The 12,490-nt window shown below is 48.9% G+C and overlaps 1 protein-coding gene across 4 annotated transcripts; it reads left to right on the forward strand.

Moving 5' to 3' along the window:
* The first annotated feature begins 361 nt into the window (after positions 1-361).
* Positions 362-12,468, forward strand: Ddx55 (DEAD-box helicase 55). Of its 4 annotated transcripts, none has more exons than XM_048343113.1 (14): positions 362-490; positions 2,043-2,093; positions 2,179-2,265; positions 3,090-3,181; positions 3,258-3,320; positions 4,009-4,158; positions 6,518-6,707; positions 7,705-7,787; positions 7,958-8,089; positions 9,112-9,204; positions 9,732-9,846; positions 10,187-10,355; positions 10,782-11,074; positions 11,916-12,468. In XM_048343113.1, exons 1-14 carry the CDS (start codon positions 383-385, stop codon positions 12,090-12,092), a joined length of 1,803 nt encoding a protein of 600 aa, XP_048199070.1. In that variant the 5' UTR covers positions 362-382; the 3' UTR covers positions 12,093-12,468. The 4 variants fall into 4 exon arrangements, with proteins under 4 accessions (XP_048199070.1, XP_048199071.1, XP_048199072.1 ...); XM_048343114.1 differs by having other exon boundaries at positions 3,262-3,320; positions 4,035-4,158; XM_048343115.1 differs by lacking the exon at positions 362-490 and adding an exon at positions 586-774.
* Positions 12,469-12,490: the final 22 nt, after the last annotated feature.

Below are 12,490 nucleotides of genomic sequence, written 5' to 3' on the forward strand. Positions count from 1 at the left end.
TTCTTTCTGTTCATTCACCCCACGAACTTGAGTAACTTGAGTCACTGGAAGAACCTGGAGAGAAGATCCCCATGGCTGGGGAAGGTGGTCTTAAATGTGTGTAAAGGCCAGTGGGGCTGTTCGGGGGATCACACTGGAAGCAGCGGTGGTGTACTGGCCCTGCCTCCCAGTGGTGGACAGGGACAGCGGGCACAGTCCCTCCCGGCTTGGCGCCCAAGGCAGAGCCGCTAAACCTGCTCCCGCCTGCGGAACATTGCCGCTTGAGTGTGGTTCCCAGCCGGCCCCGGAGCCGCCGGAAGCGGAAGTGGGGAGCGGAAGTGCTCTTAGCGGTACGCTTCTTGGTGTTCCGGGCTGCCTGGGGAAGCGAGCGGAGGGGCGAGCCATGGAGCATGTGACGGAAGGCGCCTGGGAGTCGCTCCCGGTGCCACTGCACCCGCGGGTTCTGGGAGCGCTGCGGGAGCTGGGCTTCCCGTACATGACACCAGTGCAGGTATCGGTCTCCGCTCCCGACCCAATCGCTGCCACTGGCAGGACTCGGCCCCAAGCCGCTCGGGCTTCCATCCGGGACTTTGCCGGATCCCCCGACCGCCCAGACCTGGGAAGGCGATTGCGGCTGACGGTGCGCAGCGCCACCGCCCGGGGCCGTGGGACGGGCTCGGCTGGCTCCGGCTGGGAGCCCTCGGAATGTGACAACCGCTCAATGCGAAGGGACCCCAGCAATATCTTCCGCCGAAGGTTGTGAGGGCGGACGAGCTGGGAATGTAACCTGGGAAAGTGAGTCAGTCCGACCCCGTCCGTCCATCCATCCATCCATTCACCCATTCATTCCAGAAATATTTACTAAGGATCAGGACCTTCTAGCTGTGGGCCGCCATTTCCAGTGCAGCAGCTACAGAAGATATACAGGATTGAGGTTGTTTAAGCTGATGTGCGGTGTTGGGAAAGATCTCAGACTGATAGGAAGGCCTTTTTGGTTGTGGGTTGATTGAGGACAATTATTCCCTTGGAGAGAAGTGGCAGAGCAAATGCCCTGGGGGCGGCCTAAAGTGGCTTTGAACAACTGAAAACCTTGTTGCCGAGGACCTTTTCTTTCCTTTGTGAGTAATAGGGCTTAGACTCAGAGCCTCGCACTTTGATTCAGCTTTCTTGCTCACAGGTGGCACGCAACCATTTGAACCATGCTTCAGTTTAGCCGGTTTTTGTTTTGGTCGATCTTGGGGCTTGAACTCTGGGCCTGGGTGCTGTCCCTAAGCTCTTCAGCTCAAGGCTAATAATGCTCTACCACTTGAGCCACCGTACCACTTCCTCAGTCTAGCATTTTTTCTTTGTTTTTGTCGGTTGTGGAGTTTAAATTCAGGGTTGGGTGCTGTCCCTGAGCGTTTCTGCTCAAGTGCTCTGCCACTTTGAGACAGATCTGGTTTTGTGGTGGTTAATTGGAGAGTCTCACAGACCTTCCTGGTGGGGCAGGTTTTGAACTGTGCTCCTCAGATCCCAGCAGTCTAGCACTTTTTGCTGGTTCATTGGTGATAAGAGTCTCATGGGTGATCCTGTTGACCATGTGCATGGGAATCCTTTTTTTTTGGCCAGTCCTGGGCCTTGAACTCAGGGCCTGAGCACTGCCCCTGGCTTCTTCCCACTCAAGGCTAGCACTCTGCCACTTGAGCCACAGCGCCACTTCTGGCCATTTTCTGTATATGTGGTGCTAGGGAATCGAACCCAGGGCCTCATGTATACAAGGCAAGCACTCCTGCCACTAGGCCATATCCCCAGCCCCATGGGAATCCTTTTGTGGTGCTGAAGCTGGAATATCTGAAGCCAATGTCCTCAACCCTGTCCATGTCAAAGAACAAAAGCAGGGAGGCAGGACTTGAATACAAGACACTGTTGCCAATGAGATTCTTTTTTGCTTTGTTCCTTATTTACTCAGGGTCTCTTTTAGGTGGGGTCCACTGTGACCACAGCCACCCACTGTGTTCCTGGGGCTTGGGTCCGCTGTGAAGTCATGCCATTCTTAACCAGTGCTTTGTAATTTTCCCCTCTAGTCTGCCACCATCCCTCTGTTCATGAAAAATAAAGACGTGGCAGCAGAGGCGGTGAGTACTGGATGCCAGTGCAATCTCCTGTCTCCACTGGGACAAGCCAGGGAAGAGAAAACCCACTATTTTCCTCCCTTTGCAGGTCACAGGTAGTGGCAAAACACTGGCCTTTGTCATCCCTGCTCTGGAAATCCTTCTGAGAAGGGAGGAGAAGTTGAAGAAAAAGCAGGTGAGAAGAGCTGGAATGGTTTGTTTGCTGGGGAGTCCACTCTTGATGAAGAAGCTGGTCATGGAGCCTTGTTATTGGAGGATTCTGCGATTCTGAATTTGCCAGGGCAAGCAGAGCTTTTGCTCAGCCAGGCCCTGCAGGGGCACCATCCATACTGTCCACAGGTGTACTTCTTCTGGTCTGTTGAGTGCCACAGTTTTCAATATGTTGCCATTTGTTGTAGTTTTTGGCTTTTTTTTTTGTCATGGGTCTTGAACTTGGGGCCTAGGCACTGTCTCTAAGCTAGCTTTCTGCCTCTTTGAGCCACAGTGCCACTTCTGGTTCTCTGGTGGTTAATTGGAGATAAGAGTCTCACAGACTTTCCTGCCAGGTATGGCTTTGAACTCCCATCCTCAGATGTCAGCCTCCTGAGTAGCTAGGATTACAGGGGTGAGCCAGCACCTGGCATGATTTTGTTTTAAATCTGTCCTTTGCACCACAGCGCCATCTGGTGCCTCTGTGCGCAGGAGGTCCGGACATGCAGGGGAAAGTTTGTTACATGAGCACTATTCAGGGCTACCATGCTGTTGTTGGCCTTGAGTGCCATGTGAACGAATCTAGTAAAAGGTGCCTTTAAGTAGAGACACCCAAAGCAAGGCTGGCATTGGTCTGGTAATGGAAGCATGACCTCTATCCCCAAGGACTGCTGGCTCCCTAGTCCGTAATTCAGGTCCTTAGTTGACCTGTGCCATGACTTGAGGCTGCCAGGAAGTTTGGGGGGATGCTCTGAAGTAGGAGATGGGAGCCCCCACATGCTGCTGACTTGCCACTTTACTTCTGGGTAGGTGGGAGCCATCATCATCACCCCCACCCGCGAGCTGGCTATTCAGATTGATGAGGTCCTGTCACACTTCACCAAGCACTTCCCGCAGCTCAGGTGAGGAGGGGCGCAGGCCCCAATGGCCTCTGCTGGGCCTGCACCTGACTGACTTCAAGACTGTTTATTGTTCCAGTCAGATTCTCTGGATTGGAGGCAGGAACCCCGGAGAAGACGTGGAGAGGTTTAAGCAGCATGGGTAAGTCCTGCCCTAGCCTACACTGGCCCCAACCCCAGCACACGTGGGATGGGGAGCCTCACTGCAGGCCCTCAGCAGCCCTGTCCAGATGAGTTTACATACCCAGCGCCTTCTCTAGTCTTGCTCCGGTGGACACTGTGCATACTCAGGTTTCCTGGATAGCTGCGGAGTGCAGTGTTAATGAGGCCCCTGGAGGCCCCATACTCATTCCCAGCCCAGTGTTTCGTGGCAGCATTTGGGACTGTGTCACCATGTTTTGAATTATATAGAGGATAGAATTGCAGATGTGTGTCTTCTGATTGTATGAAATCCACATCATGAAAAATCCCTGCAGGTTAGCCTGTCTCAGGGCCACATCTGGCCCGTAGCTTGCTAGTCTAATAGTTTTACATTAATTGATTAATTTCTGTGTAGGTGTGGTGGTGCTAGCTCTACCCTGAGCTGCACCCAACCCACAGTCTGATGCCTTCTAGTAAGTTTTCTAGTGTGTGCTGTGCTAGCCCTCCCTGGTAGGAGACACCTCTCCCCTGCATGCCCTTGCCTCTTGTCCAACAGCATTCTCTCCTCCTCTGGCCCTTAAATGATTAGTCTCTTAAATGACTTTAGGAGATGTGAAACTTAATTTGTAGCTGCTACCCATATTCCCAAAGCCCAGAACTCGTGGTAAAGGTTCATTTTCTTTGCCAAGTGGGAACATCATTGTGGCAACTCCAGGCCGCCTGGAGGACATGTTCCGGAGGAAGGCCGAGGGCCTGGACCTGGCCAGCTGTGTGAGGTCCCTGGATGTCCTGGTACTCGATGAGGCTGACAGACTTCTAGACATGGGGTTTGAGGCAAGGTATGGGATTTTGGACTTTCCCTGGTGGTGGCTGGCTGGATAAGAACTGACCGAGGCTGAGGATATGGCCTAGTGGCAAGAGTGCTTGCTTCGTATACATGAGGCCCTGGGTTCAATTCCCCAGCACCACATACACAGAAAACGGCCAGAAGTGGCACTGTGGCTCAAGTGGCAGAGTGCTAGCCTTGAGCAAAAAAAGAAGCCAGGGACAGTGCTCAGGCCCTGAGTCCAAGCCCCAGGACTGCCAAAAAAAAAAAAGAAAAAAAAAAAAACTGACCGAAAAGGGGAGAAAAATGGAAATTCTTCATCACTCCATGATAAAGCATTCTTATTATCTACCTTGTCACTTAAAATGATTAGGAAGTAAATGATTAGATGATCCCCCTACCTCAGCCTCCCAAGAGCTGGGATTATAGGTGTCTTTGATCTTATTCCATTTTCCTGAAGTTCAAGGCCTGAGATACATAGAGAGAACTGTCTCAAATTTCAAAAACAAGGTGAGAGCTGTCTTTAATCCTAGCTATTCAGGAGGCTGAGTGCTGAAAATTGAGGTTCAAAGTGAGCCCAGGCAGGAAAGTCTGTGAGACTCATATCTCCAGTTAATCATCGGAGAACTAGAAGTGGCGCTGTGGCTCAAAGAGGTAGAGTGATGGGGCTGGGGATATAGCCTAGTGGCAAGAGTGCCTGCCTCGGATACACGAGGCCCTAGGTTCGATTCCCCAGCACCACATATACAGAAAAATGGCCAGAAGCGGCGCTGTGGCTCAAGTGGCGGAGTGCTAGCCTTGAGCGGGAAGAAGCCAGGGACAGTGCTCAGGCCCTGAGTCCAAGGCCCAGGACTGGCCAAAAAAAAAAAAAAAAAAAAGAGGTAGAGTGCTGACTTTGAGCAAAAAAGCTCTCAGGGACAGTGCCCAGGCCCTGAGTTCAACTGACAGAATTTTTGTTTTCTCAAAAACAGTAAATTGTATCTAAGTAAATTAAGTAAGTTAAAAATAAATTGTGTAGTAGAATAAATTCTGATGATTTGAAACACCAATGTGGGTAATTAAAAATGTTGGTATCTTTCTGGGATATAATCACATCCCCTAGAGTTCATCCATATAAAGGCTGGTATGGTATAGTGCTTTTTGGTCTCAAAGGTTTTTTTTTTTTTTGGCCAGTCCTGGGGCTTGAACTCAGGGCCTGGGCTCTGTCCCTGAGCCTCTCTATGCTCAAGACTAGAGCTCTGCTAGAGCGACAGCACCACTTCTGGCTTTTTCTGTGGTACTGAGGAACGGAACCCAGGGCTTCATGCATGCTAGGCAAGCACTCTACCACTAGTCCACATTCCCAGCCCTCAGAGGTTTTTTCTTGGGGGTGGGGGGGACAGCATTGACCTCAATAATTCTGAGCGCTAGGCAGGTTCACTGTCGTGAGCCATGTCCCCAGCTTTCAACACACTTTGTGTTAAGTTTACCTTTCTTTATTGTCACCCTTGCTTTTTTTTTTTTAAACATTTATTTCAATTTTTGTTGTTGTTGGTCATGGGGCAGAACTCAAAAGAGTGCTGTCCCTGAGCTTCTTTATTTTTTTTTTTTTAGCCCCCAGTCCTGGGGCTCAGACTCAGGGCCTGAGCACTGCCCCTGGCTTCTTTTTGCTCAAGGCTAGCACTCTGCCACTTGAGCCACAGCGCCACTTCTGGTCTTTTCTATATATGTGGTGCTGAGGAATCAAACTCAGGGCTTCATGTATACAAGGCATGCACTCTTGTCACTAGGCCATATTCTCAGCCCCTTACCCTTGCATTTTAAAGGTATACTTCTTACATGTTTATATTGGAGAAGACTTAAAGAAAATGAAAGTGTAAAGAAAGACATAAATTGTCCATACCTCCCAGAAGTATAACTAGAAGTATACATATATGTGTGCGTGTGTGTGTGTGCACATGGGTGCCAATTTGAATTCAGGGCCTCAGTGCTGTTCCTGAGTTCGTTTGTTCAAGGCTAGTGCTCTATAGCTTGAGCCACAGCTTCACTTCTAGCTTTTTGCTCATTATTTGTAAGTAAGAATCTCATTGACTTCCTTGCTCAGGCTGGCTTGAGCCTCAATTCTCAGAACTCAGCCTCTTGAGTAGTGTTGTAGGCATGAGCCACTGGCACCCAGCTTGACTATAAATACCTGGATGGCTTTTCTTCCAGTCTTAATTACTTTCTCTGTGCTAGGGATGGAAGCAGGGACTTGAGCATGCTAATCCAGTTAGTGCTGCACTGCTGAGCCCTACCAGCCATCAGGGCTTTGCACTTCCTTGTGAACTCTCATTGTGCTCTTTTTGCTCACTGAGCTGGCAGCTGAGGGGTAAGAGCACATATCTTTCTTTTAGCATAAACACCATCCTGGAGTTCCTGCCAAAGCAGAGGAGAACAGGCCTTTTCTCCGCTACACAGACACAGGAGGTGGAGAATTTGGTGCGAGCCGGCCTGCGGAACCCTGTCCGCATCTCGGTGAAGGAGAAGGGTGTGGCTCCCAGCAGCACCTGGAAGACGCCCTCCCGCCTAGAGAACTTCTACATGGTGAGTCATCCCTCGGGACGACAGGGGACATGGGGTGGAGCGGGACAGGTAGTCTGAAGGCATGGCCTGCTTGTTGATGAGTAAGTGGTAACTTGAGCCCAAGTTAGTTTAAGCATGGTCTCCAGGTGACTCTGCCTGGGTGTTGAGTGCAGTGAGGTGGGGCAGGGCATAGACTCATGTGGCAGGCTACAGGAGGCCTGGGAGTGGCCTGTAGTCTGCTCCAGCATGTGGGTTTTTGTGTCTAACTGCATCTGAGTATGGCTGGACTTAGAGCTGCTCTTGTGTAGCTTCTAGCTGGGGCGGGTCATGGGGTGGCCCAGAGCTCAGGCTACCAGGGAGGTAGTGCCTGGGAAGAGGAGAGAAAGGGGAGACAGCAGTGCCATGGCTATGGGAATTATTTGAGATATATATATATATATATATATATATATATATATATTTTTTTTTTAATTAGTAGTGGGGTTTGAATTTAGGGACTTGTGCTTGCTAATCAGATGTTCCACCACTTGAGCCGTATTCCCCATTATTGTTTCTTTTTTTTTTTTTTTTGGCCAGTCCTGGGCCTTGAACTCAGGGCCTGAGCACTGTCCCTGGCTTCATTTTGCTCAAGGCTAGCACTCTGCCACATGAGCCACAGCGCCACTTCTGGCCATTTTCTGTATATGTGGTGCTGGGGAATTGAACCCAAGGCCTCATGTATACGAGGCAAGCTCTCTTGCCACTAGGCCATATCCCCAGCCCCCCCATTATTGTTTCTTTGGGGATTTTATTTTCACATAGAGTATTGGGATTTGTCTGGGCTAACCTGGACTGTGATCCTTCTGTTTGACTCCCATATAGTTGCGATTCTAAGCAGATGTGATTGGTTGAGACAGGGTCTTGCTACCTTGCTTGGGCTGGCCTCAAACTACAGTGATTCTGAGCTCTGCTTCCTGAGGAGCTGGGTATGAGCCTCCATGTCTGGCATTATTTTTAAACTATGTCTTCTTTATTGTAGGTATGTAAGGCAGATGAAAAATTTAATCAGCTGGTACATTTTCTTCGACATCACAAGCAGGAGAAACATCTGGTTTTCTTCAGGTAATCTCTGGATCTAGTTAGGGGAGGCAGGGAATGAGCCACCCTCATTATGTTCCGGAGGCCTTGTCCCGAGTTCATTCTAGGATAGTTCTCTGAGGATGCTCATTCTGGCTCCGGCCATAGGGCTGTCTGTTCTACCCTGTGGCTGTGACCCATCCTGTCTCCTTCAGTACTTGCGCCTGTGTGGAGTACTATGGGAAGGCTCTGGAGGTGCTGGTGAGTGGCACGCAGGTTCTGTGCATTCATGGCAAGATGAAGCACAAGCGCAACAAGATCTTCCTGGACTTCCGCAAGCTACACAGGTAGGGCAGCCTTGATGGCGAAGGTGGATCTTCAGCCATACTACCTTGTCAGGTGCCCATGGCTGTTCCCTTTCCTTGAAGCCACCATGTATTCTCTAATGAAGCCCAGAGTCTGTCCTCACCTCAGCCTCATGAACTCACTGCACTTCAGTGTACATCCATAAAGGCAGCCCTGGCACATAGCATGCACTGGATTTCCAGTGCCTGCTGGCCCCGTGGAGGCTTTGGAAAGGAGCCCATAGTCTTGTTTGGGTAGAGACTACACAGACTGCAGAACTGTACTCTCTTCTAGCTGTCTCTGTTCATGCATATAGGCAGTCGTTTTCTGCTTTTCTTTATGTGCTGATACTGGGGCTTGGACTCAGGGGCTGGAGCTATCACTTAGGTTTTCCTACTCATGGCTGGTGGTCTACCACTAGAACCATGCCACCTGTTCTGGCTTTTTGCTGGCTAATTAGAGATAAGGCTGGCTCCAAACCCAGATCCTTAGATCTATCTCAGCCTCCTGTGTAGCTGGGATTATAGGCGTGAGCCACCATGCTTGGCCTTTCTGTTTGAATCACTGTACATTAAAGCCCTTGTGAGTGGGAAGTGACGCACTTGGCCACCGTTTCTTAGTCACTGAAAGTCTCACTTATTCCTTGTGTCTGCTAGTGGTCAGGCCCACTACAGGTTAGTTTCACTTTTCAAATAGAAAAGAAATAACATAAAGAACCTGAACTTAGGCCTGGTAGTTAACACCTTTAGTCTCAGCACTCAGGAGGCCAAGGTGGGAGGATTGAGCTCTAGATCAGCCTCTGTCAAAAAAAAAATCTTTATATTGTCTCCCCCCACCTCACTTTCACTGGGATTTTGTAGAGTCCTGGAACTTCCTAGAGGAAGGAGGAAACAAATCAGAATGCTCCTGTCAGCAGGTTCTTGGTTCTGAGAAACTGGGGACAAGTGTGAGCTGTCATTACTGAGGGGGGAGTGGGCTGGCAGTGAAGGATTCGGCCAATGTCCAATGCCACGTTCTCTCCTAGTGGGATTTTGGTCTGCACCGATGTGATGGCTCGGGGCATCGACATTCCTGAAGTCCACTGGGTTCTGCAGTACGACCCTCCCAGCAGCGCCAGGTACCCTGGCAGGGTGTTGGCCCATCCAAGTAGGAATCTGGGGACTGGGAATGTAAACAAATAATGACATCCAAAAAAAAATTTTTTTTTTATTGGTTGTGGGGCTAAAACTCAGGACCTGGGCATTGTTCCTGTTCTTTTGTGCCACTTTGAGCCACAGTGCCACTTCTGGTTTTCTCATTGTTCATTGGAGATAACAGTTTCATGGATTTTCCTGCCTGAGCTGGCTTTGAACCGGGAACTTCAGATCCTCAGATCTTAATGAATAACATTTGGTGTTAAGTAGCATTGTGTAGCAATTAAAGATTTTTCAAATCCTGAAAGTGATCACAGAAATTCATGAATATTGAAATGGTAAAAAACCATGAAGCACCGTAGATGACATTGTGACTACTTTCCCAGAAAGTAAGCATAGATTCCTAATATGTGGGAAAATGCTGGTATACCTGACCCCCAAGTGGCAGGAACAGACTGGAGTGGGGCTCTGCTCTTGGTCACCCGAGTGTGGGCTCCCCATGTTCCCACAGTGCCTTTGTGCACCGCTGCGGCCGCACAGCGCGCATTGGCCATGGTGGCAGTGCTCTGGTGTTCCTGCTGCCTATGGAAGAGTCGTACACCAATTTCCTCGCCATCAACCAAAAGGTGAGCCACCTTTCCATGCAGAATTCGTATGGCTGGGAAAGTTTGTCCCCTAGGCTACAGCTTTGGGTGAGGGGTACACATTCACCCCTCTAGAGCTCACATGGCAGCTAGTACAGGCCCAGACCCACCCTCCCACTGGGAATGTGTTCCCTGTGTTGCCCAACTGGCCTAGCAGATCACATTGTCATATGAAATCCCACTTTCAAACTTGGTTTTTAAAAACTAGGAGTACTTTTGGACTTGAGGACTGAGCTTGGGCCAGGTATGGGCTATGGGCTTTCGGGTGAGGAAGGTTCTTCCTCCTGGCTGTGCTTGGAGCCTGAGTCTCCTCTGTGTGCAGTGCCCCCTGCAGGAGGTGAGTCTGCAGAAGAACGTGGCCAACCTGCTGCCAGACCTTAAGGCCCTGGCCCTGGCCGACAGAGCTATGTTTGAAAAGGGCATGAGAGCCTTCGTGTCCCACATCCAGGCCTACGCCAAGCACGAGTGCAGTCTCATCTTCAGGCTAAAGGGTGAGTTACTTTTCTTCTGTAATTGTGTATGTTCATCTGGATGCTGATGGTCTTAAAGGGGTGAAAGTGCCCTATCTTACTAAAATATGTGGTGTGTATTAGGGTTCAAACTTTCTGAACATCTTAAAGGGAGTCTTTTTTTCTAAGTTTTGAGTAAACATGAATAAGTTGTCCGCTGGCTGCTAACTTTTTACTTAGTAGACATTTTTAAGAATTCTAACTAGGAAGCAGCACCGTGACTCGAGTGGTAGAGTGCTATCCTTGAGCACAAAGAAGCTCAAGGAGGGCGCCCAGGCCCTGAGTTCAAGCCCCACAACCAACCAAAAGAAAGGATTCTAATTAAATGAATTTATTTATTTATTTATTTATTTATTTATTTTATTTATTCTGACTGTGGTAATAATCTGTGGTGTTTGATTTCATTAGATCTTGACTTTGCCAGCCTTGCCCGAGGTTTTGCCTTGCTCAAGATGCCTAAGATGCCAGAACTCAGGGGAAAGCAGTTTCCAGAGTTTGTGCCTGTGGACATTAATACAGACACAATTCCATTTAAAGATAAAATTAGAGAAAAAAAAAGACAGAAACTATTGGAGCAACAAAAAAAAGAGAAAACAGAAAATGAAGGGAAACGAAAATTCATAAAAAACAAAGCATGGTCCAAACAGAAAGCCAAAAAGGAAAGGAAAAAAAAGATGAGTGAAAAAAGGAAGAAGGAAGAGGTAAAGTTTGCAGTTTCTTTATTGTTTAAATTTCATCTCAGAATTCTGAGCAAGTCTTACTGTAATTTTTTTTTTTCTTTGTGCTGGCCCTGAGGTTTGAACTCTGGGCCTAGGCGCTGTCTCTGAGCTTCTTTTGCCTTAAGGCTAGTGCTCTACCACTGGACCCACAGTGCCACCTCTGGCTTTTTCTGAGTAGTATATTGGAGATGGGTTTCATGGATTTCTCTGCCCCCAGGCTTGCTTCAAACTGCCATCTTCAGATCTTACTTAGCCTTTAGAGTAGCTAGGATTTCAAGCATGAGCCACCAGACCATGCCTTGTAATCATCTTTTGAAAGGCATTATGGGGCTGGCATGGTGGTTCATGAAACTTGAGCACTGAGAAGCCTTGAGGCCAATCTGGGTTGCAGTCTGTTTGAATAGAAAAAGGAGGGCTGGCAATATGGCTTAGTGGTAGAGTGCTTGCCTTGCATGAAACCCTGGGTTTCATTCCTCAGTGCCACATAAACAGAAAAGGCTAGAGGTGGTGCTGTGGCTCAAGTGGTAGAATGCTAGCCCTGAGCAAAAAGAAGCCAGGGACAGTGCGTATGCCCTGAGTCCATGCCCCAGGACTGGCAAAAAAAGAAAAAGGAAAATCAGCTGCAGATTTTTATATTTCTTTGCACCTGGGGTGGAGAACTTGCTGTTTGTGAAGGCAGACTTGAAATGCGATGTCCCTATTTGTGAGTGAGCACTTTGCCACTAGGCCATATTCCTAGCCCTGGTGTTCCTATTTAAACTGCCATTTTCACTACTACAGTGTGGCTGGGAAATTTTAGTAATATGCTTTCTTCTGCACACAGGGCTCTGACATTGAAGATAAGGACATGGAGGAACTCCTTAATGACACGAGGCTCTTGAAAAAATTAAAAAAAGGCAAAATCACTGAAGAAGAATTTGAGAAGGGGTTGTTGACAAGCGGCAAAAGAACAACGAAGATGGCAGATTTAGGGGTCTCTGATTTGGAAGATGAGTGCTGACTGTAGAGCCCCAGCTGGCTACCCACTGGGCACATCCTGTTCGGCCCACCGCAGATCAGGCCAGGGACCCCCGAGGGGAAGCTGGCCCTGCCCTGTCTGAGGAGAAGGGAGGCATTGTGACTGTAAAACTTCCTGTCTTGAAGTGTGACAGAAGCAGGACAGGATGCCTTGGTGCACATATAGCTGTTGGTGTCTATTCCGATTGGTCCCGTCTTCTGAGAGTGTTTTATTCATTTTAAATGTAAAGGTACTGACATATATCTGGCTTTGGGCTTTTTAAAGTTCTAAGGAATTCTAGGAACCTGCCCTTCTTGGCCTCTATGCCAGTGTCTCCACCTTCTGGGCTCCCTTTGTATTTGCTACCCTGCACTGAGTACCTGCAGAGGTGGCTGATGTGC

The sequence above is a fragment of the Perognathus longimembris genome, chromosome 3 (genome assembly GCF_023159225.1).
Source record: "Perognathus longimembris pacificus isolate PPM17 chromosome 3, ASM2315922v1, whole genome shotgun sequence".
In the NCBI taxonomy this organism is placed as follows: domain Eukaryota; kingdom Metazoa; phylum Chordata; class Mammalia; order Rodentia; family Heteromyidae; genus Perognathus; species Perognathus longimembris.